Source organism: Haliaeetus albicilla, chromosome Z, assembly GCF_947461875.1.
Source record: "Haliaeetus albicilla chromosome Z, bHalAlb1.1, whole genome shotgun sequence".
NCBI classification, from domain to species: Eukaryota; Metazoa; Chordata; class Aves; order Accipitriformes; family Accipitridae; genus Haliaeetus; species Haliaeetus albicilla.
Genome location: NC_091516.1, coordinates 6,573,231 through 6,596,659, shown reverse-complemented (window position 1 = coordinate 6,596,659; position 23,429 = coordinate 6,573,231). Strand labels below are relative to the sequence as shown.

General features: G+C 41.2%; 1 protein-coding gene across 1 annotated transcript; it reads left to right on the top strand.

Annotated features, from left to right (window-relative positions):
* Positions 1–603: 603 nt before the first annotated feature.
* On the top strand, positions 604–22,969 carry CDC20B (cell division cycle 20B; the record flags this gene model as incomplete). Its single annotated transcript, XM_069777548.1, has 10 exons — positions 604–832; positions 2,439–2,560; positions 6,646–6,745; positions 9,412–9,522; positions 11,176–11,372; positions 12,184–12,278; positions 15,509–15,737; positions 16,819–16,944; positions 17,670–17,787; positions 21,385–22,969. Coding segments are annotated over 10 exons (1,488 nt in total), but the record flags the coding sequence as incomplete, so codon positions are not given.
* Between the last annotated feature and the right edge of the window lie 460 nt (positions 22,970–23,429).

Below are 23,429 nucleotides of genomic sequence, written 5' to 3'. Positions count from 1 at the left end.
AATACATATTATATATTTTATTTAGTATTTGATATATCTTAAAAAGTGTTAAGATAACATTAAAAATAATCCCATGAGCAAGCCACAGTGGTGGTGAGCAGATTCAGAAATCAGAAGAGAGATAAGGCCTCCTTCAGGTGAAGATCAGAAAACCAGCCTGATTCCAGACAGCCAATGTGGGTTTTGCCCAAATGCCCATCTCTCGGGAAAGACCAGACCCACGAGCCTGTGCTAAATGTCTGAAGATGCCTTGGGTCTTTCAGAGGCTAGCGCTGTAGCCTAGCGCATGAGTGACACAAATCTAGTGCTGGGTTTTTTTGTTGTTTTTTTTTGTTTTTTTTTTCCTCTGCCGCAGGCTTTCTGAGTGATAGTTGATTCAGGGGTAGTTATCTGACCAGAAACGTTTGTTTCTTTCTGTCCCCCCCTCCCCTTTCTCCACGCAGCCGACTGACTGCTGGAGCCCTCCTCGGCCCAACATCCATTTCCAAGGCCTGTTGCCCTGAGGTGGGCTGAGCCCACGCGGCGCGGGAGAGGAAAACTTGAAACAGCGTGAAGGGACGGGCTGGTAGTAAGCCGTGACGAATTTTGGTGTTTCGTCCCCTTTCACTTGTGCAGGTCCCAGACCCGGAAAGGACCACGTACTCCAGGTTTAAGAGCTCCATTAAGAGGAAGCTGGCGGCCAAGGCTCCGGTGGCGAGCAGCCCTATCGTCACAAGATGGCAGCAGCTGCACGCGGGCGGTGGCGCCGCGGAGCCGCGCCGGGCCCGCTGCCTGACCGATCCCTGCGCCTCCGGCGGGCCCCGGCCCCGCCGCGCACCGGGGAAGACTCCAGGTCAGACGGGATGCAAAGGAGCACTTTCGCATTGAGGATGGCCTCATGCGGCGTCTTCTGGCATAACCAGGAGCGGGGAATGAGTGTAAGGTGTGGGTTGGCGTCCCGTCCCCGCCAGGTCCCACCGTCAGGGGCTGGGGCTGTGGCAGCGTGCAGCAGCAGCAGTCTGTGCAGACCTTCACAGGCAGAGCCAGCTCGGGGCCAGCGTCCTCGCAGCAGGGGTACGCTGCTGTCGTGAGAGGAGGGCTGCGCCCAAGGTTCCTGTTGCCAGTGCGCAGGCAGCCTGGGACAGCGGGTCATACGGACAGCTGACATCGAGCAGGGGTTAAAGGAAAGACAGACGAGAGAGTCACATCCCTAGCCAAGCAATGCTTCTTACAGACCAATCTTTTCTCCTCTATGGTGGCGGCTGTATTGGGCTGCGTTTAAGTTACACTGGGCTCTAACAGTGCACAGGGTCTGCTGCTGCACCTTCATACCTGGAATTGTTAACAAAAAACAGACAGGAGAGCAGGAGAGTTCATACAGGCCCCTCGCCTTTCCTTCCTTGTGCTTCTCCTTTGCCTTACGCACAGCTACCGCAGACCCGGCCATGACGGCAGAGCTTGGACCAGTCTGCGTGCCTGGATGTGGTGTAGTGTGCGCTCACTGAAGGAGAAGCTTGCCCTGCGTTACTGTCTCTCCTCCAATGAGTAAGGCTTCAGGTATTGACACAGGGACAGCGGCCAAGGGACGCTCACACTCAACTCACCTTAGGGAGAGACTTATCTGAGGGCCGTTCAGAGCACAGATCCAACTTTCAGTACTCTCACTTGGTCTGAAGAAGAACTGACTCTAGGGGAGGCTGTTTGTCAACAACAGAGGGAACTGAGGAAAGGTTAAATGAGCCTTTGAACTCACCAGCTCGTACTTCCAGCAGTGCTAGGGGACAGGGGGGAAGGGTTTACCTGCTGCATGTACAAGAAAAGCTTCCTGGAACATCTGGGGAACTGAACACGGCTCACTTCTTGATTAATGGTTGAAATCTTTAGAGGGCAAATAAAAGATGCCGTTTAGTGTTCAGGATGTGTTCCTATGATGCCATGGGTGTTGGTCAGAAAGTGCAATTCTATCTTCTGCTAAGCAGAATACCAAAGCTGTTCAATAATACATGCCCAGCCCTAGGAAACTCAGGTTCTAAAACCAGGTGACGTCTTCCCTACTTCAGTTTCTGGAACAGAAAGTCTTGCATGCTGTCTCTACTAGCAGTGGTGAAAGCCTGTATGTTGGTTCTGGGAAATTAGATACTGATTGCCTATGGGGTAGGATCCTGTGTAACCAGTCAATAAATCTAAGACTGGATATCAGATGCAGTAGTAAACAGGTACTCTTTATAAAGGGAATGATCAATCTGACCTTTTTTAGACATCTCTTTTAGGATAAGATGAATAGTGCTGTAGAAATCTCTTTCTCTTCACTGACAAAAGGAAAGCAGGGTGACTGGTTCAAATGTCAGTATTTGCATTGTCCCACCTAGTGTGTCAGATCTGCTTTTAGAGTACTGCTGCTACGAAAGTACTTGACAAATATCCCTGTGTATGGTTTTTACATACAATTGTTTTTCCAGTGATACCTCAGGTGCCTAAGAAACTCTCCATCATGAAAACTGTTGTGACTCTACCTAGCAGTCATGCTGCAGCAGGCTTGGAAGGGAGGAATAATAGGAGAGCTGAAATGGAAAAGAAACAGGTGAGTAATGGAACATTCAAGTGCATACGTAGGGTATTTGCTTTCCTGATGTGGTTTTTTTTGGCCTGTAATCCGTTAGGTGGATACTACCTTATTGACATGGAGAACAGTAACATGAGGAGGTCCATTTAGGAAATGTCTGCTACAGAAATGTCAGGAGCAATTGCTTTGTCATTTATGTGATTCAGGTTCTCTCCCCTTCCTCCAGGCTATCGTCCTGCAAGCTAAAATCGAAACCAAGCTAATGAAGCCCTCAGGATGTGTTTGTTACCTCTGAGGGAAAACGTGCATTATAAAAAATACGCATGAAAAGCATGAATGACTCAGTTTTCCACTTGCTTTAATAATGACTATGTGTGAAGAAGATAATTTCTTCAGTTGTGCAGGATGTAGGTGTTCATTTTGTCACGTAGACAGAATGAGGTGCTATGAAAAATTTGACAAAAAGTAGCTTTCTGAGAATAAAATTTTTTGTTATGACAATAGAAGGTCAGATTCTTGGCCGAGGGTGAAAGAACACATGGAATCTGCCTAACATGAAACAAAGACTTCAGATCGCTTCCCATTTAGGTGTTGGCATACACTTTATCCATTCATTTTTCCTAGTGGATGCTGACGCCTTTTTTTTTTTTTTTTCTTTTCATTTTAAGCATTATCTGTTGCTTTTTGGCCATCTTAAATAAACCTATGCTCCAGCCACCCACCTGTTTCTGTTCACTAACTTCTTGAAAATTGACTTCTCATGTGAAGCATGGTGATACTTGTCTCTATTAGTAAAAGTTATTACTATAACATTATACTCAGAAACATGTCTCTATTTTAGTGCCATCTAATTGTGACTGTTCATGTATTAAGTTGTAAACTTTCAGTCAGTGACCACGCTTTTTCTTGTGCTCTCCTTTCCTTGATTGCACTAGTTGCAAGGTTAGTACTGAAGATGTTGATAGCTGTTTTCATGTGGTTACTTTTTTAACCATAACTGTTGAGTAAGGATGCTTCAGAGATGCATGCTCAATGTCCTTGCTTATAGTGGTTTATAATCCTGGATTAGTATTATTGAGAAGTTTCTGTGAGGGTATCAAACTCAGCTTCTAAGAAAAGAGGGTAGTGTCAGGACAGGTGGGCTAACAGGGTTGTTGGCTGATATAATTGTACTCTTGAAGGTCACTGGATGTTCGAAAATGACCATGCTTTTACATCATTCTGGGAAACCTGGTCCTTGGGACAATCACTTTCCTTTCTAAATCAGCAAAATAATCTGGAAAATCCTCCTTTTGACAACAGTGCTTTCTTCCTTCCTACCCTCCTCCATGGTCTGATTGGAGAGTCTGGAATTTTAGAATTATTAAAATACACAACTCAATGGGTTTAGTAATCTTAGTTGAATCTACCCCACAGAGAAATTTAATAAAACTTTTTGGTGAGATGGTAAGAACTTTCTATGGAGTAATGTATGTAAAACATTCTTTCTTAAAATGCAACGTCTTTTAAAAGATGAGTACATGTCATTGTCTTCACCCTTAGTTATAGAGTCATAGAATGGTTTGGGTTGGAAGGGACCTTTAAAGGTCATGTAGTCCACCCCCCCTGCAATAAGCAGGGACATATTCAAGTAGATCAGGTTGCTCAGAGCCCCATCTTTGCAGGGACAGGGCATCTACAACCCCTCTGGGCAACCTGTACCAGTGTTCCACCACCCTCATTGTAAAAAATTTCTTCTTTACATCTAGTGTGAATCTACCCTCTCTTAGTTTAAAACCATTACCCCTTGTCCTATTGCTACAGGCCCTACTAAAAAGTCTGTCCCCATCTTTCTTATAAGCCCCCTTTAAGTACTGAAAGGCCACAATAAAGTCTCCTGGAGCCTTCTCTTCTCCGGGCTGAATAACCCCAACTCTCTCAGCCTTTCCTCATAGGGGAGGTGCTCCAGCCCCCTGATCTTCTTCATGGCCCTCCTCTGGATGCACTTAAGCAGGTCCATGTCTTTCTTATGTTGGGGGCCCCAGAACTGAACGCAGTACTCCAGGTGGGGTCTCACAAGAGCGGAGTAGAGGAGCAGAATCACCTCCCTCAATCTGCTGGCCATGCTTCTTTTGATGCAGCTCAGGACATGGCTGGCTTTCTGGGCTGCAAGTGCATGTTGCCAGCTTTTAATCCACCAGTACACCCAGGTCCTTCTCCACAAGGCTGCTTTCAATCCCTTCATCCCCTAGCCGGTATTAATACCAGAGGTAGCCCAGACCCAGGTGCAGGATGTTGCACTTGGCCTTGTTGAACCTCATGAGGTTCACAGGGGCCCAAGTCTCAAGCTTGTCCAGGTCCCTCTGAATGGCATCCTGTCCCTCAGCCATGTCAGCAGCACCACTCAGCTTGGTGTCATCTGCAAATCTGCTGAGTGTGCACGCAATCCCACTGTGTCATTGACAAAGATATTAAACAGTACCGGTCCCAGTATGGACCTTGTGTCAGTCTTTCATCTGTACAGGGAAGTGACTTACCTAGAATTACACTGTAATTTACAAGCAGGAGTTGAGTTAGAACTGAGATATTTAGAGTTCTATCAAGGACCACAATAATTTCCTAAAAGTGTGATGTGAGTGTCTTTGAGATAATATGGTGGGATGTCCAAAACCCAAGTCCTTCCTAAAACCATTTGGAAGTCAGTCCTGGCTAAAACCATACGAAAATCTATTAATCTTCTTATATATAGTAATTAATTACTATTTAATTTGTGCTGCCTCGTAGCATAGAGGGATGGGATGCATTGAAAATAAAATCTTCTCACATTCCAGGGAGCATGTGTGGTCTCTTTGTGGGCCAGCAGATTGCTTCCTTTTATACACAATCGGTTTTCCACAGAAATGTCTGCGCTTAGTTTAGAGGGACACAGATCCAAGCAATCTGATTAGCTTTCTGCCAAGTTGTCTATATAAATCATACATAAAGTGCCTCTGAAAGCTGGAGGCCTGCTGTAGAACAGCTGGGATATATAAAGCAGGAGCACTTTTTTCCAGCTATGTTTTTGTAAGACATTTCTTATCATGATTGCAACAGGGTTTTGAAGAAGAGTAACACTGTGTGTGCTTGGAAGGATAGTTTTCACAGGCATTGGAGGAAGAACATACTAATCTTGAGTGGCTGGTAAAAACATCAGCTGCATTTCCACCTGACTGTAAATAAGAATTACAGACCAAACAGACAACTGTCATCAAAGCATTCAACTCACTGAACATTGTGAAGAAATGCATATTACTAGGGATCGGTGAAGAGATTCATATCCTGTGTGAGCTGATCTGAGCCTTTGCCTGCATCTTGGCTAAAGGCCTAAGCTAATTTTTTTTTGAAGAATGAAAAAGTTCCAATAACAATTCAGATCTCTCTTTTCTTACCTTTCTCTGCTGCATCATCAGTTTGACACCCAAGGAAATGATAATGTAATTAAAAAAATCTTACTCCTCTGAGACACCTTGTATGTATTTTCAGTTTCATATTGTAATACTGGTTTAAGGAATGGGATCATGGACGCCAGGCTCTAGGACCCTGGTTTGAGAGAGGACTCTGACATCCAGTAGGTCTCATGCTGGAATCAATGGCCCTGCAGTGTATGCACCACAAAACTGATCTTCTCTCACAGAGCAAGCCTGAGGCATCAGACTTATTGTCTGCATGCAGAAAACATGGCATTGTGTGCCGGTAATACTAGCCCAAATGCCAATTCAGAAGAGGACAAGAGGGCACTAATATTTTGCAGGTGACCTGTGGTAGTACCTACAGATGTACAAGCCTGGGACCTCTTCCACTGGTAAGATGGCCTTGTTGAAACAGCTTTATTAAAGTTTGTGTGATCATTAACAGTGAATTGGTGTTCTATGGAAGGAAAGATGGTGGCTCAAGTTAGAGCACATGATTTGGACACTGGTATTCTATATTTATTACTCATCTCCCATCCAAAAGACAAGCTGTTTTGAAGCTTTTGTGTAACAAGTGTTGAGCCTTTTGATGGGAGTTGTGTTATCCATGATGCTTAAATACGTTTTTCAACAGATTCTTCATTCAGTCTTGTTTTCACTTCAATGTATTGGCAGAAATGTCCTTCTCAGCTTCCAGTGGTCCAGGAGGTTGGATATAGCATTGCAGAAAGTGGTGACATGAAGGTCTGTGAAAATAACAATTGCATCTGGAAGGGTATGTTTCAACATAGCAAATGCTCTCATGCACACTGAACAGTAAGATACAGCAGGCTGCATCTATACTGGAAAAGGAAGTGCATCTACCTGTTCCAGCAAGTGTTACAGAGTAATACAAAGTGGCTGCTGAAGGCTATTTTTAGCCCTTCACCACCTGTGAAGAGATAGTATTCCACCTCTTCCAGTGTGGTTAACCACTAGTGTTTTACCTGCTTCTCCTTTGGGCCCCATCTGATGGATTGGTGGCCCTAAAACATTAATTTCCTTTCAGCTTTTCAGTTTCAGAACCCTAAAAATAATGTAGGGTTGTGCTGCAGAATGGGCACAGGATATGTATCATATGGACTGTTGGGTACATGAGGGTGCAAGACATGCATGGATGCTGGGGTCTTGTTGCTCCTAATTGGAGCAGACTGTCCCTAGCACTGCCTCTGGTTTCATCTGTGGGGGAGTTGGTTAATTTGCTCCAAAAGATATCCTAGGAATGAATGAGCATAAGGGAGTGTGAATGATCAGGAAGTTGGAAAACAGGTGGGATGTGAGGAGCTAACCTTTGAAGTAATACAGATATTCCTAGAGTTATTTGAGTATGAGACAGTTCATTAAATATCAGATCAATATTTTGTTGTGTTCTGTCTTGGACAGATGATTTGTTTTGGTGATCTGGCTGTTTCTGTGTATGATGGGTTCTTGCCAGTCAGGGCCTGATTCATGCTCATGTAAAAACAGTGAGAAACAGCTTCTTTATGAATCTGGAGTTCAGCTGCTGTAGAAGAAGTTGAGTTCGTTGCTCTTCTCCATGCAAGTAAGTCTCATTTCAGAGCAGTCAATAGCAACAGTATAGGGATTAGTCACAGTGTTTTTTTTCTCGATGGCATATGAATACAGGTATCAGGAATGCCAGGTTTTATTCTACCCACCTACTTGTTGATCAAGTGGTTTGGTGTGACAGTACTGACTACTTACCACTTCCTGGGTCTCATGTTGAGAAGTGACACAGGCATGTGAGAGCTGAAATCCTATCAAAAATCAGTGATATCTGCTAGTACCCAGGCAAAATAAAAAAAAATGGTATAATGAAGCTTAATTTCCACTAATTAAAAAGCCTGTTATGCACATTCATGTGTGTATGAAGTAGGTGAATAGAGCTGAAAGTGTGATCAGTATGAATTTGGGGTAGATGAATTACTCACGAGAGAAGAGAAACCTGAAATAAGTTACAGAGGTGATTTAATCCTTTATATCTCATTGCTCAATACCAACTACCAATGTTAAAGAAGAAAAACATTTTCAGAGTGTTTCAGAAGTGTTGCTATTCATCCAACTGTTACAGTTAAGTGCCTTAATTTTCCTGAATTATCTTACTTGGGTGGGTTCAGAAAGGTTTGGTAAAGTTTTCAAAAAAGGACGAAAAATCTAGATATTAGAAATACACATTTTTCTGCACAAAGAAATCTCATTTCAGTGACATTAGACCTTTTTAGAGTTAGAATGCAATTACATACCTCATTGGGCTGGTCTGAGAAGGTTGCTCCTGCAAGCCTGCTTGATTGTTTAACTCCACAAAATTTTAGATACAGAACAAAATCACTGCGGCTTGTGTCTTGCTCATATTCAGTCTTTATTCGGTGAGAGAGGGGGTACCACAGCTGAGAAGGGAAACATTTGTTGTTTGGCAGAAATGAATTTTGGATTAGGGGAGAAGATTCAGGACAGAGTAGGGACAGATCATGTGCAATAAGTTCTCCACAATTTGTCATTTGATTTCCATGTAGGATATTTATGTTTGTATTTAAGTTACACAGTACAAAAACTTTGTCAGTGTTGAATTTTTTTGAACAGAGAAGTTTAGTTGTAGAGATGAGTAATATCTTCTGCCCCTGCAACTTTTGATATTTATTCTAAATACTTCTCCCTGGAGAATAATTAAAAAACACAGAGAAAAGCACAGAAATGTGAATCTTCAGCTTTCTGCTCTGCACATTACAGCAAAATAATTTCTGACACATAAAAATCTAGCACTAAATGATTCATAGTGCTAGTGATCTGGCTTTTTTTCTATGATGCTTAGGAGTTGTTGCAGCATAATGTAGACAGTGACCACAAAGGATGACTCTTCTGCTTGCTCGTATTTGCTTTTTTTTCTCATGTATGTGTTGTCACAAGCCTAGTGTGCTGTGATCAAAGTGTGCGTGCTTTAAAAACCTTTTCCTGTGGTTAGGTATTGATAGGGGAGACCTTTTGGTGGCAAATTAACACCAGAAAGCAAAAAAGTTAATTGCCATATGAGGGCATTTTGAAGTGGGAGAGCACATATGAAACATTTTGCTACTAACAACTTTTGACAGAAAACTAAAGTGAAAAAGACCCCCCCCCCCCCCCATGTTCTGTATTGAGCTGTGGTACAATTTAGACAAAATACAGTGGGCCCTATTCTCTGTTCTAGCTGACTAAATCCATGGAGGTTTGAAAGAGGTGGTAAAAGGTGGCTTTCACCTAGTTTAGTGTGTCTAGCGTTTTGAGCCTACCCAGCATAAAGTAGACCCTCTGGCCTCCTCTGGACAATGGAGAGACAAATATAGTGAGAATGTGAAAGGCTTAGGCCTGAGAAAAACTGTTGGAGTTTGCATTACTGATTTGTGTGTGATGAACCTTCACATGCAGGATGCCGAGAGGAGACCCAGAATGAGTTTAGAGCTGTTACCACAATGAAGCCTTCCATACCATGGGAGCCAGAAGTGAGGCTTCATATTACTGGCTTGCGCAATGATTACTGTAAGTTAATTTCTCCTGTGTGGTGGTTTCTGGTTTCTGCAGAGATTGGGAATTCTTATGTGTGTTTCAAGAAAAATGGCAAAGGTGTGTCACCTTCACATAAAATGGAAGCTCTGCAGGACATATGCATGATGTCATTTTTCTTATAAGGATGCATCCTTGAAGACTGCCTGTCCCAGGATGGAGACATGCCTGATCAAACCCTAGAATCAATACTACCTAACTCTCATGCAGTTTCCTTCAGCTATAGATCTCAATACAACTTTCAAATCAAACCAGTAGTATACTTACCTCCACTTAATTAAGTTAAATGTTTCAGCTGTCAGCCTTGGATATCTAGCAGCCAGTCAGCACAGCAGCAACTTTACTGAGCAGATTTTGAAATCTCTTGTTTTGGGATGTCTAATCAGTGACACTGTTTATGGTTTGGATGATAGATACCTTCTGAACTAAATTCTCACATATTTGGTGCTGCACAGGGAAAAATTAAACATGCACCAGTTACACGTGAACACAGGTGGATCTCTGGTCTACAGCAGCAAATACATGTTTTAACACTTCATAAGATCTAACGAATATCTCTGTATGTGCAAGCGTTCATAATTGTCCCTTTGGAGATTTTTGCAACATATCCTTGCAAGTGTTTATGTATATCTATGAACGGGACAAAAGTTTGTTTGTATGATTTACACTGATTGTGCACAAGGTATGCCCCAAGACTAACAGCATTAACAGAAGTCTTTGGAAGTGATTTCTGGCTGCAACAACCAGGACTGTAGTCAGACAGCTGGCTGTTGGATTCCACTGTTCTTCAGAATGATTTTTAGTTACCAAAATATGATGTCAGGCCTTGGCCTGTGGTGACAATCTTCTGTGCTTCAGGGGTCATGCAGAATGATTTTTAAGCTGCCCTAAATGGACAGCTGGGGATTACCCTTGACATGGGAGAATGTCAAGGGTTGGTATTAAATGTTGTATACTAACTTCTGGCCTACCTGATGTAGCATGCCGTTCTGAGGCTAATTGCTATAGTGACTTGCTTTGCCAGGATCTGCAAGCGCAGTGCGCCCAGCATCAGGGGCACTGGAAACAGCATTTCCATCATATGCTTGCTGAGCAAGCTCTGAATGTGAGGAGCAGAATTTCACTAATTCCTTTCTGCATTTTTTTCCCCTATCATGTGCAGGGTAAATGTTATCATTAACCTGAGGATGTAGGACAGACTGTAGCATATAGACTCTCTCCTTTGTCTTTCCCAAAACCAAGAATTACCTTGGAACAATGGTGGTTTTGGAACTGTAGCTGTTGGTGGAGGAGCCTAATTTCTTGTGGCAGAAATTAGAGTGAGTGATGTGGTGATCCAAAATGCAGGATGATAGATTAAAAAATTCTAGTAGGGAAGCTGTAAGTCAGATCCTGCTGTGCAAACATACCAATTTGTAGAGATTAGACTCATGAAGACCTTGGCTTGTTAGATATACTCTCCTTCATGTAGGAGGAATACTTGCTAGCAATGGTTTCATAGAAGCATTTTCTTGAAGTTTTTCCATAGCTATTAAAAAAAAAAGCACCTCTCCCCCAAACCATATTCCCCTTCACCCCATCCTATTACCTACAACTTTTTTGCAGTAATTTTTAGTAGCTTTCTTCTAGATCTAAACATACTGGACTGGAGCCTTGAAAATCTCATTGCTATTGCTGTAGGACCTGCTGCACACATCTGGAATGGAGGAACTCTTCAAGGCATTGGAAACATTGATCTGAATTCCAGTTCCAAATACATTTCATCTCTGGCTTGGATAAAAGAAGGAACTTGCCTTGCAATTGGCACCAGTGATGGAGAAGTGCAAGTACTAGATAATTTACTTCTTTAGTCTTTCTCCATTTACAGCTGAAGTGGCCTCAAGACAATTTGATACTGATTTTTTTAAGGAAACAAATTAAAAAGATTGGCTAAACTACAGAAGAGCTCTGCTGGAGAAAATATATAGCACTTGTCTGTATCATGCTGCACCTTACTGAATGGCTTAGTGACATCCAGTGCTATCTGTATGTAATGGAGCCTCTGAAGCCACTAAAAAGCTGATGACTGAACTCTTTAATTAAATTATTTTACTCAGCACATGCTATTTTTTCTTGTATCTCTCTTGCTAAGATCACTCTAGTGATCAATGTCTTGAGAACTCAATCCAAAACTCTCCTTATCAATTCACACACAAGAATTTGACTTCAGTCTGATTATACACATACCTCTCAGCTTGCTGTTATAGGACAGTCCTGTTATCAAAAGATTTTGTGGGACTTTGGCTGAGATCCTAGATAATATGGGAACCTACCAGCTGCAGTCCTGAGTCAGCAATGTGAAGGTGCCAAAGGCCAGTGCTTTCAAGTATGGACTTCCAAATACTGACACGTAAATAAATAGCTTTAAGCTTGGAGATGTGCATTCCCTTCAATCCTGTCTGACTTCAGCATCACTGATATAGGTGCCAAAATTGGAAATACTCCTTCTTGTTTTACTTGTGAAGTCGGTGAGCTCGAGCTTGTCCATATGGCAGATCAGAACTGGGCAGTGGCTTACTTGCAAATGAATGAAGAGAACAAAAATATGTTTTCTTTTTGTTGTTAAATTTGTATTTCTTATGTGTTTCGCATTGGCAGCTATGGGACATTGAAACCAAAAAGAGGTTGAGAAATATGTTTGGTCACCTGTCTGTAGTTGGAGCTCTGAGCTGGAGTCATTATATTCTGAGCAGGTGAGTGGTATAGTGTATTCCCAGAAAGAGTCCTGCTGCTTTTACTTAGACAAATGTCCCATTCATTTTAGCTGCTTTCCATGGCTTTGCTCAAAGGTGATTTATCCTGTCCCTCCGCTTATTGGCCATCTCAGAAATCGTGTGTAGATTTACTGTATGGCAGGAAAGCAGATGAAGGGGATTTATCCTGCCTCTTTAGTCTCTGTTTCTTACTCTCCTTCCAGAAAACTGTCACCACTTGCAGAATTTCACTAGCATGTGGAGGCTGTGACTCTGGTTTTGTGCAAAGCCTGAGCTTTAAATGGTGCTGTCTCCAGTAGGTCTGGACTCCAAAAATCATAGCCTGCCTGGTGCTGGGGAGAGGGCGTGTGGTTTAGACTACCCCTCCACTGATATCAAGACTGCATCTGTCTTTTCAGATGCACAGCAAAACACAGTTGTTTAGAGCTGCACACCTGTCTAGCTGTGTATCTACAAGGGAGGGCCAGGTCATTGCTATCCACAACCCAAGGAGGATTGAAATGGTTGACCTTTGCTTTACCAAGGGTGAATTTTATACTAGCTGGTGAATATTTTATATTTAGGGATCATTTCAATGTGGGGACTCACATGAGAAAGATCAAGTGTACTCTTTTATGTTTTTTTTCCTCACACTTTTTGTTTCAGATCTTTCACTCACACTTGAAGGGTCTGAGGGGAGACTTGTTTATGATGGATGCTTGTAGAATTTAAAATCATATGATAGTCTTCTGTTTTACTTAAACGCAGAAATAATAGCAAGGGTGGACTGACTTTATTGTTAAACTCAAAATGAAACTAGTATCTCTGGATATGAAGATTAGAGGTAGTTTTATTTTGATTTCACAAGATGCTCTGGCTTTTGATTGTATTAAGTCTGCTAGGTGAAGTGAGGTACAAGGATACCAGCTGAACAACCAGTTAATAAAATGCTGTTGCTGGAGCAGGTACACTGTGTGGGTTAAGTTGCAAGGATGCAGCTGGAACATCCTGCCAATGCCAAATGGCATAACCTTATTAGAGTAAGCATTAGTTTCAATTTGTATTTCAGCTTGGCCAAAGGAGTGAAAACAACATAAACTTAAATTACAGATCTGTCTGAGTAGAAATTGATGATAAAATTCAGCATGAACCTGTGAACTACAGTTATGGTTAACAGATGAGGTTGAGATAACATTTATTTCTCTTGCTAGGTTTGAAACTAACCAGTTCATTCTAACATTAGGGCAGAGTTAAAATATCTGTATAAGTAGAAAAAAAGACATGGAGTTAATATACATTGTTATTAAAATAAGAGCAGCATTCTTACAGTAAACTTCACTGTGGACAATTGATACCTTGGGATTACATACTAATTCTTGTCATTAAAAGTAGTCCAACAACACATCATCATGAAACTGTAAATAAATTTCAGTACCATAAATTAACCCATCACAAAATTTTGTTGGCTTCTCTTTGTCTTTAGCAAAACAGATGCTGTCTTCTGTGTCAAAAGCAAATAATTCTGATTTCTTTTTATACCAAGTGGAAAAATGTCCTTTCAGCCAGGCTTCTCAGGAGCCCAGTTCCTTCCCACTCATACCACTAGAATTACTGAAAAACCTTAATATGACCAATGCTGGCAATTCAGTTCTGTTTCTCCTGGCATGGTGGGTTGACCTTGGCTGAACACCGGGTGCCCACCAAGCTGCTGTACCACTCCCCTTCTCAGCAGGACGGGGGGTGAGGGAGAAAATAAGATGGAAAAAAACCTTGTGAGTTAAAGTAAAGGCAGTTTAATAAAATAAAAGCAAAAGCTGCACGTGGAAGCAAAGGAAAACAAAAGATTTATTCTCTACTTCCCATCAGCAGGCGGTGTCCAGCCACTTCCCAGGAAGCAGGGCTTCAGTATGTGTAGCGGTTGTTCTGGAGGACAAATGTCATAATAATGACTGCCGCCCCCCCCCTCCCCGGCCCCTGCCCCTTTCTCTTATCTTTTATTGATGAGCATAGTGTCATATGGTGTGAAATATCCCTTTGGTCAGTTTGGGTCAGCTGTACTGGCTATGTCCCCTGCTAAGATCTTACCCACCCCCAGCCTACTTGGTGAGGAGGGAATATTGGAGACACAGCCTTGATGCTGTGCAAGCACTGCTCAGCAGTAGCCAAAACATTGGTGTGTTATCAGCACCTTTCTAGCTACCAATATGAAGCACAGCACTATGAGGGCTGCTGAGGGGAAAATTAGCTCCATCTCAGCCAGACCCAATGCACTTGGTTAGATTTTCTGCTTATTATTTAGTAGGAAGATTAATGCCTTAAACTGATCTATTGCAGTAATGTCAGATACCTGTTTCTCAGATACCCAGAAAGATGTTATTGAACTTCCTGATTTTTTCACTGTCATCGTAATAGTTGGAAGTGTGAATTTCAAGCAGGAAGCTGTTTTGTCATAGGTTTAATGTAGGTATTGTCCTTAGCAAGGCAGGAAAAGAAAGTGTGCTGCAAGGTATTTATTCAATATTTTCTGTTCAACTCTACTACTGATGTGTGAAACCTATATCTGGGAGCTAAGCTATAACAGTAGCTGTGATTCCAGGCAGGGCATGTCTTCCTTTGTCTGGTAGACTGATGATACTGGCTGTAGAACCATGCATCCATTCCCTAACAGGCAGTTAGTGCAACAGTCTCAGGCTGTGCAGATTTTCTTTAAGCCTGGAAGTGGGAGAGAGAAAGGAGACAAGGGAAGGGACAGAACCAAAGAACATACTGTTGCTTGTTAGTAAGCCCTTTCCCAGAGCAGTGCAGTTTTACACTGCCACTTTGTTGGGCATGGAGTCATACCTGGCCTTGGCAAAAATAATCTTGCAAAATGATTTTTCATGAAGAACAGGAAATAGTTTATGTTAAATGGCTTGACAGTTGAACAGGGTGCAGATTTGTGGCATACGGTGCAGTATATCTTCAGAGAAATGATAACCATGAGAGAGAACAGGTATTCTGCTTGGCTTGAACTGAGCAGCTGGTTGGCTCCTTTCTGTTGACAGCCACCTCTACAGTCAGGGTGTGCTTTTGATAGTTGGTTTGTGTTTCCTTTTACTGAAATACTGTTGTTCTGCAGGCATGTTTCACTGTGATGTGGTTTGCTTCTGAAACCACATGAGAAACATCAGTGTGGTGATGTAGCTTGTCTTCTTTAACATTAAACCCATGCTGTCTTTTCTTATCTACAGTGGTTCACGACTAGGATCTATTCATCACCATGATGTTCGGGTTGCTCAGCACCATGTTGGGACTCTTTGCCAAAACAAACAAAGCATTTGCAGCCTGAAATGGTCACTAAGCAACCAGTTGCTGGCAAGTGGGTCCAGTGATGGTATATTGAATATCTGGCCTAGGGACCCAGGTGCGAAATTGCAGTCACAGCCACTGAAAACCATACCTCATTCCTCAGCAGTTAAGGTATATGGAGAAGGAATGTCTGCTTTTCTATATTTGCTCTCATAAAATCACATTGTTGATGTGGACAGTTAGAGAATTTTTCAAATTATCTCACTGATATCTATTAGTTTCTTCTCCCTGTCTGTGATGCAGTTAATTTTAAGGCCAGTTTTCCTCATTCCAAGTCACAGGTAAGTTTGCTAGGGCTTTGATAAGGAAATTTTACTGGATTAGTAGGCCTTTGTAAATATAATGCCAAATAGAAATAAAATTTACAACCTTCTCCTCTATCTCTCTGCCTTGCACAGAAAAGTTCGGTGGCACAGTACTTACAAGTTAACAAACAAGATCTTTCCATTTTTGGAGTTTTGGAAAATTCTCTCTGCTGCAATTCATTTAAATATGAGGTTTCTTTTGCCTTCCTGCTCATATTTTCATGTCACTGCTGGTAGCAAATAATCTGAAGTAGGAAACTGGAAATGAGACAATTTAAGATTCTTCATCTTTATGAAGTCCCAGTCGGTGTGGGAAAGAGGACAGGTATTAGCAATAAGAGGCAGGGGAGTCCAGCATTTATAAGGTGTTTATCCTCCCAAAAGAGTCTGAGGCTGGCCTGAAGCACTGGGGTTAAAGGGTCAGAGAAGTTTATTGAAACAGGTGGAAATGAGTTCTTAGTAGCTTTTCTCCAGGTAGAGTCTGGGCCTTAGGCATATACTGAAAATATCTCAGAAGAAACCAGGTCTCTTGTAAGCCCTGTTAAGTCATGTTGCTTAGGCTTCTTAGGCTTAGGCAGTAAGACTCTACCCTGCTGGGTTCTTCTGCTACTAAGGTGTGAGCCTGTGGCCTGTGAAGGGTAAGCAGAGAAGCTGGAGATTTATGAGCATATGTGGGACAGTGTAGGCTACTGTGAAGCAATGGGAAGGGACGCAGCATTTGGAGTTTTGAGATCCTACATTGCTGTGTGTATACATTCTGGGTGCTTGTTGCAGTTCATTTTTCCAACTAGGCTTTTAAGCAAAAACTACTCTTGTTTTTCCAGCTAACCTCCTAGTCTGTTCTGGGATCTGTTTTCAGTTTTTTTGTTTTTTTGGTTTTTTTTTAGGCTATGAACTGGTGTCCTTGGCAGTCCAAAGTCCTTGCTACAGGGGGTGGAATGAAAGATGGGATTTTGCGTGTCTGGGACATAAATCGTGAGAAAATCATCCAAAGTGCAGCTACAGATTCTCAGGTGAAATGATGAAATGTCTGCATACTTAGGCTATGCTCTTCTTGTACAGCTGTCCTCATCTGGCAAACTCCCACTGACTTTGAGGGTGGTTCTGTGGTCAGAGGAACAGCAGGATTTTCTCTGGATGTGCAATTGTGCTACATTCAGCACTGCAGTGTGTGATTGGACTCAAAAGCAGTTTGTTGTTTCTCATTCACCACTTCTGTCTCCACACAGAAGTGATTGAAGAGGAGGTGGTCTCGCAGCCAGACACATCTCATCATCTTTTCCTTATTGGCAATAATAGTTTTGGCCAAAACTCTTGATGTGGAGAGAATGTTGAGGCGGAGGGAAAATTCCCAGAGTGCTGGGGTGAGAAGAGGTGTAAGAGTCAGAGGGCAGACATCCATCTCTGGAGTTTGAATATTAGGAGACAGAGGAACAGATTCGCAGCTGGAGTAAAGCAGCATAACTGTGGATTTTCCTGGAGCCATTACAACTCAGCTGAGGATGTGTTTGAAGGGCTTTGGTTTTATACTGATAGGCTGTTATCACGTTTAGATAGGACAATAAGGCAACTGTACTTTGAAGTGTAAGGAATGAAATGATCCTTCTCAATAAGTAAATACTCTGCTGGGACTATTTCTCAGTAGCTTGTTTAAACATTGTAGATAACATTTCAAATCTATTGAATGGTGTATGTTGACCCTTTTTGAAAACTAAAGCAGAATTTTAAATTGCAATAGATTTGTTCCTTGCTCTGGTTACCCAAAACCAGTGAACTGATGACTGGACAAGGCCTTCCTGGAAATCAGATGAAAATATGGAAGTATCCCATGCTTACCAATTCATCAGAACTCTATGGCAAGTATTTCAATTAATAGTTTTAACTATTTCAGTTTACTATCTGTCTAATCAGTGTGTTTTTGCAAGTGCATACCTTATGCATTTACCTTAAAAAAAAAGAGTTAAAAGAGCAGTCACCTACAAACCCTCCCTCTGCCTACACATATGCATGTGCACAATCCTGATTCATGGGATTGTAAAGGTTGACTTCCTAAGATAATAGTGTAAGTTGCTTCTGTAAAATTCCTTGGTTTTAATGATGGGATTCTCTCCTACCATTTTTAAGGCCATCCCAGGTGGAGAATGTGGATTTCCACTTCCTCCTAAGGCTTACTAGGCCTGGATTGAGTGTGCTACTGTCAGGTTGCTTCCAGTACGTTCTAGGCTGGTGGCCTTCTAGGTAACACAAACTAGACGTGGCTCTTTTATTATGCAGCTCATCATGCAAGGATAGTCAACCAGCCTCAAATGAAGTTTGAAATAAATCTCCATGTGTTATTTAGAGTTGTCTGGGTTTTAATGAATGATTTTGGCTGTGAAGCAATGCGGTGCAGCATGTTTCCCTTGTACCATGCTGACAGCTGGAGGAAAGTGGAGATTCCTTGCAGCTCTGTGTTGGTCCATGGTGCTGTAGGGCTACACTACACATAAAAGTTGTTCCTGGCTATTAAACCTTCTTGTTTCTGGTGCTTGCTGTCACTCATATCCATTAAGTTTTACTTGTTCCGGTGTTAACTGAAGTGATCCAATAGAAGCATCTGAAGTTAAAGAAAAATAACAAATTATTTACGCACTGGCTGCATTTTCCAAAGTAAGGTTGTTTTTTCACACTCACTGACAAGATATGGCCAAAGAAGCTTTGGATTGTTAACCTGACAGCTGATATTTACAAATATTTTTGTAGCCTATTGTTACATTTGAAGCCATTTATTAAATTCCTGATTTATTAATCCCAGCTATACTGGGATTCTGGCCTTGGAACCAGGGACTGGGGTGGAAACAGGGACTTAGCTTCAACCCTAGCCTTTAAGAGGAAAGCACAGGAGAGTCAAAACAAAGATGGGTGGAAGAGAGAGGGCAGCAGAGACATACGTGTATCTGGTTACACATTATCCTTGTGTAATGCTGCTTATCTGTGTTGCTTTTCCTTCCTTATCCCTCCTCATTTATGTACAGCTCTTAAGGTAATGTCCTGTGATGTTCTGAGAAATGATCTGGAAAGTGACATGATGATTAATCTTAACTACTGTAGCTTGAGGTTTCTTCAATCTTTGTAAGTCTTGAATATACTATTTGAAATAAAACCTAGATTTAATCTTACCTTGGAGAATAGCGTATGGTGTAAAACATTTACCATGTAAGTCAAGTGCATTGGTAATTTGGTGAAGCTGGAGGGTTACTTATCATCCTGTTTCCTATTCAGTTTACTTATCTGCAGGAGAAACTAATTTTCATGAATAAAAAAACCAGGTAATTGTTACACAGATATATTCCTGCTTATGAAGACTCTTAATACCTTACTATAAGCAACTGAATGTTCGAAGAAATTCTGAATGTATCAAACTATGTTCATAAAAAATACTGTGATGGATGTTTGTGAGATGGTTCTAAGTCAGCCTCAGACACCCTTAACCACATGAGTTTTACACCCAAAGAAATGAACAGATGAATTGTAACTGAATCTCATTGTTTAATCATCCTGCAAAATGCTGCAGTCCTCAGCTAACAATGAAGCATTGTCAGCTACTGTTGGGTGCTTCAGTAACTGAGGTTGCCTATTACTGAGCATATTCAGAACAGAACAACAACTGAAAGATACTAGCCTTTTTATAGCACTGAGTCAATTTTTTAGATATTTCTGATAGAACTATTAGAGTAATTTACTAGAAAAGAAGATACATTTTGGATGTAAATGCCCTCCTCTTAGAAGAGTTGTTGTGGATCAAAGAAAACATACAAGCAAACAAAATATGTAATTGCTTTGAAAAATATCTGAATGTGGTCTTGAAACAATGAAATAAAACCAGAAAACTCCACTCAGAAAACATGGAAATCAATAATTCCAAGTTTTCTGATTTCGCCCTATCCCCCTTCACTTCTTTTTGACTGAAACTATTAATGAAATTTCAGTCAGTGTTGTGGATAGTTTTGGATGCCTCCGAAGACTACATTTCTAGCTCTTCCTTCAAAGTCATTACAGACGCTGAACAGAGACCATAGAGAATTCACTGAGTTGTAAACTCATGGTCTTAAATATTTACAAAGATTGTGTATGCTTCAATAACTTGAGAAGGAGCAAAGCCTGAAGATTAATCTCTGCTGAAATAATTTAATGGTGGTGTAAAAATTCTAGTCACAAAGTTTAGGAGGGACATATGTTACTCAGCTCCATGACAGCACATATTTGCTTTTAGTCACAGTAGCTCCACAGAGCCATTATAGCAGCTTCACAAAGTTAGGGCAGACTGTCCATCTGCAACAGTCCTATGGATCTGCATCAGGAACCGTTGTGATAAGTACCACAGTTTCAAGGCTTTACAGTTCCTCACATGTTTATCCTCATAAATTTATTTTGAGCTAGAGAAGTGCTATCCCATTGAGTTCATGGAGAACTCATGTATAGATGATCGGGGGACATAGGTCACCTACATTCTTTCAAGTTGGTCACCCAAGACTTCCTTCATACCTTCATATTTCCTCTTCGGATGTGGTTCATCTGGTCTGTTTTAGATGAGATACACTATGTCTTAGAAGTTTTTTTTTCTCCTTGGGTGACTAGCTCAGCTACATGATTGTCAGTAACTCACCCAACCAGAGAAGCTAATGGCCAGTAACTCGGAGTAAAAAGGTTTCTAATTTCTCATGCCCCTGTGTGCCTAAAAACCTCATGGGTTTGCTTAGCATTGACATTGTGTTAGATGATACAGGAGGTCTATGGCGGAACAGTGAGGTAAATACAGATCTCAGTCTCAGTTTAGTAACAGACACTTTCTGCCTTTAGTTCAAATTAAGTTGCTTCTACTGAGGGACATTCTTATATAACCAGATTAATGAGTTTTGTACGTTCTTTGTGCTGCTAGACTAGGGTAGCTTCTGGCCTTCAGTGTCTAGCTCAAAGTTTACTACGACTGCAGACAAACTCAATATACAATTCCAATAAATTATTTAGTGAGATCACTGTTAAAAGACCTCCTTAACAGTAAAACTGAGCAGCTGGAGACACTATCTCATTATTGTTGGATCAGCTGCAAACTGTCCCAGCAGCTGGATGGGAAAGCTCAGCAGTGAGACGCAGATGAGACTGATGTTGTAAATGTGTGGAGAATCAAGAGTTCAGGTCCAATGTTCTCCTTTGACAGAAATGTCTTCTCAATGTGGTGCAGTTCTGTCAGTTAAAGCCTGGTCTCTAACAAGAAAATAGGGCCTTCAGCTCTTTCTCAATGGGAAAATATTCTATAAATAATGCTACCTTCCCACAGCCTATGCAGCATGTTTTGCTGCTACAGTAAAAGTGGAACAAGCCATAGTGTGGGTGGGGGTGGTGAAAGTGGCTGGCATAATCAGTTTAGAATTGTGATGTATCTTTCCTTTTTTTGCACATATTTTATTTTACAGGTCATGAAGGGAGAGTTCTGCATGTAGCCCTGAGCCCAGATCAGAGCAGGCTCTTCTCTGTTGCGGCTGATGGGATAGCTTGTCTGTGGAAATGCCACGAGTCTGGGGAGAGCAAGCACAGCAGCAAGGCTTTTTCTGATGGTTATTTGAGCTCATTCTAGTGACTTCTTTTCCTTGAAAGCAAGTGATTAAATGTATTTAGCCCATTCAATAATTCAAAATATGTGTGTTCCTTCCAATGGAAACATGGCAAAAGTTAGTACACTTTTTTCAGGAGAAAGCAATTTTCCCCATCAGTCCATCGTGTGAAATGTTAGTAGCTTATCTTTCTTACCCTAGAGGAAAAATATTCTAACTCTGAAGAATAACATCATAATTATTTTCATTAAACTAGCAAGCATGGATGGAATCCACCCTATGTCAAGTGCCAGCATAAAGTCTTAGGTCCTGCTTTTAGCTATGATTCTTTTAAGTAATTTTACATCATCTCAGCTTCTCCATTAGGAACCATATGCCAATTTGTGTAAATTGCCTTGAATCATTCAAAGGCTAGGATCAGCAGAGACCAGTCCAGGGGTCTGTATTGTTCTATATGTCACATAGATCATGGTACAGAATCTGTCTAAATATTTCTAGAGATCTAGGTAAAATATGTAACTGTAACTAAATATAAATGATTACTTGGGAATTCTTTATTGTTTTTGTAGTGGTAATGGCAACTAACTTAATTAGAAAACTGTCTTTATTAGATTTTGAATTGTTTCCTTTCCTTAAAACCCACCTACTATGTATGTCAATAATTGAAAATATAAATAATTGCATAATAATTCTATTCTTATGCATAATTATGTAATCAACTGGTTAATAAGCCAGATGGACATAGCCAAAGAAGCATGCTGTTTGGATCAAACACAACAGTTAGTTCATTCCTTCCTTAAGGGTACCAGTTTAATTCTGGGTGTCAACAAACTTGGCAGCTGTCACCCTCTTATGAGTTTTATTTAGTGCTCACAAGGACCAGACCTCTTGGACTTTAACAGACATTTGCCTGTGTAAGACTTGTATACCATCAACAGCTAAGTAAGGATGTCAGGACTGGTCTTCAGATGTTATTCAGGTGCAACTCAGTAGTGCTATTCAAAACATGTTCTATCCACAGACATCTTCAGAGCTTTGCTTTCATTATTAGGAATGACGAGAGGCAAGTGCTAAGGATTCACTCTTGCATTTGTATATTAAAAGCCCTGTGAGCTCAGAAACTCATGTTGTTTGGATATCCTTTTTTTTTCTGCTGGGAACTTATTTAGAGTATTTACTGTAGCTGGGGAAGAATGGGAGATTAGGGGAGTAGAGCAGTGTCAGACCATGGAAAATTATCCTGTGATCAAATGCATGAAAAGAGATAGGCAATGTTAACAGGGGCACAAGTATCTCTGGAAATGAATGTGAAACTGTCATGACTTTAGTTCTCATCATTTTTAAAACCTCATCTTCTGCTGTTCATAAATCACGTGGTTGCTAAATTTAGGTGTGGAAGGTTGAGACCGCTCATCTTTTTTACCTAGTGAGATGTTAATTTACAATAAATCTGCTACTAAACTGCTGGTTTCTGACATCATCTCATGTGGTCTTTAAAACAGGTTAGAAAATGGGAACGTTGATTATCAACTGAGAAATGACTAAGATGTCTAAGAATGGGAAATAACTTATACTGTGCTTGTCTTCTAATATGAGCATGTTTGTTGCAGCAGATTTTATCAAACATTTAGAATCTGATTTAAATGTTCAATATGTTTAAAAAATCTAAAAGTGTTTTTTTCAAATGTTAAAAACATTTTTTCTCTTTTGAATGGGAAAAAAGGAATAGAAGTAGTCTCTTTACTCATACATTTTTTTTGATTCTCCCAGAAATTCTCTTTCCTTTGACAGTACCTAAATGATACTGGTTTGCCAAATATAGGAAGAGGAGTGTAACACAGGATGGGGGCCTGTGGTGGGGAAGGAGATGGTCAATATTGAAGCCATGCATATTTTGTTGGATGCTC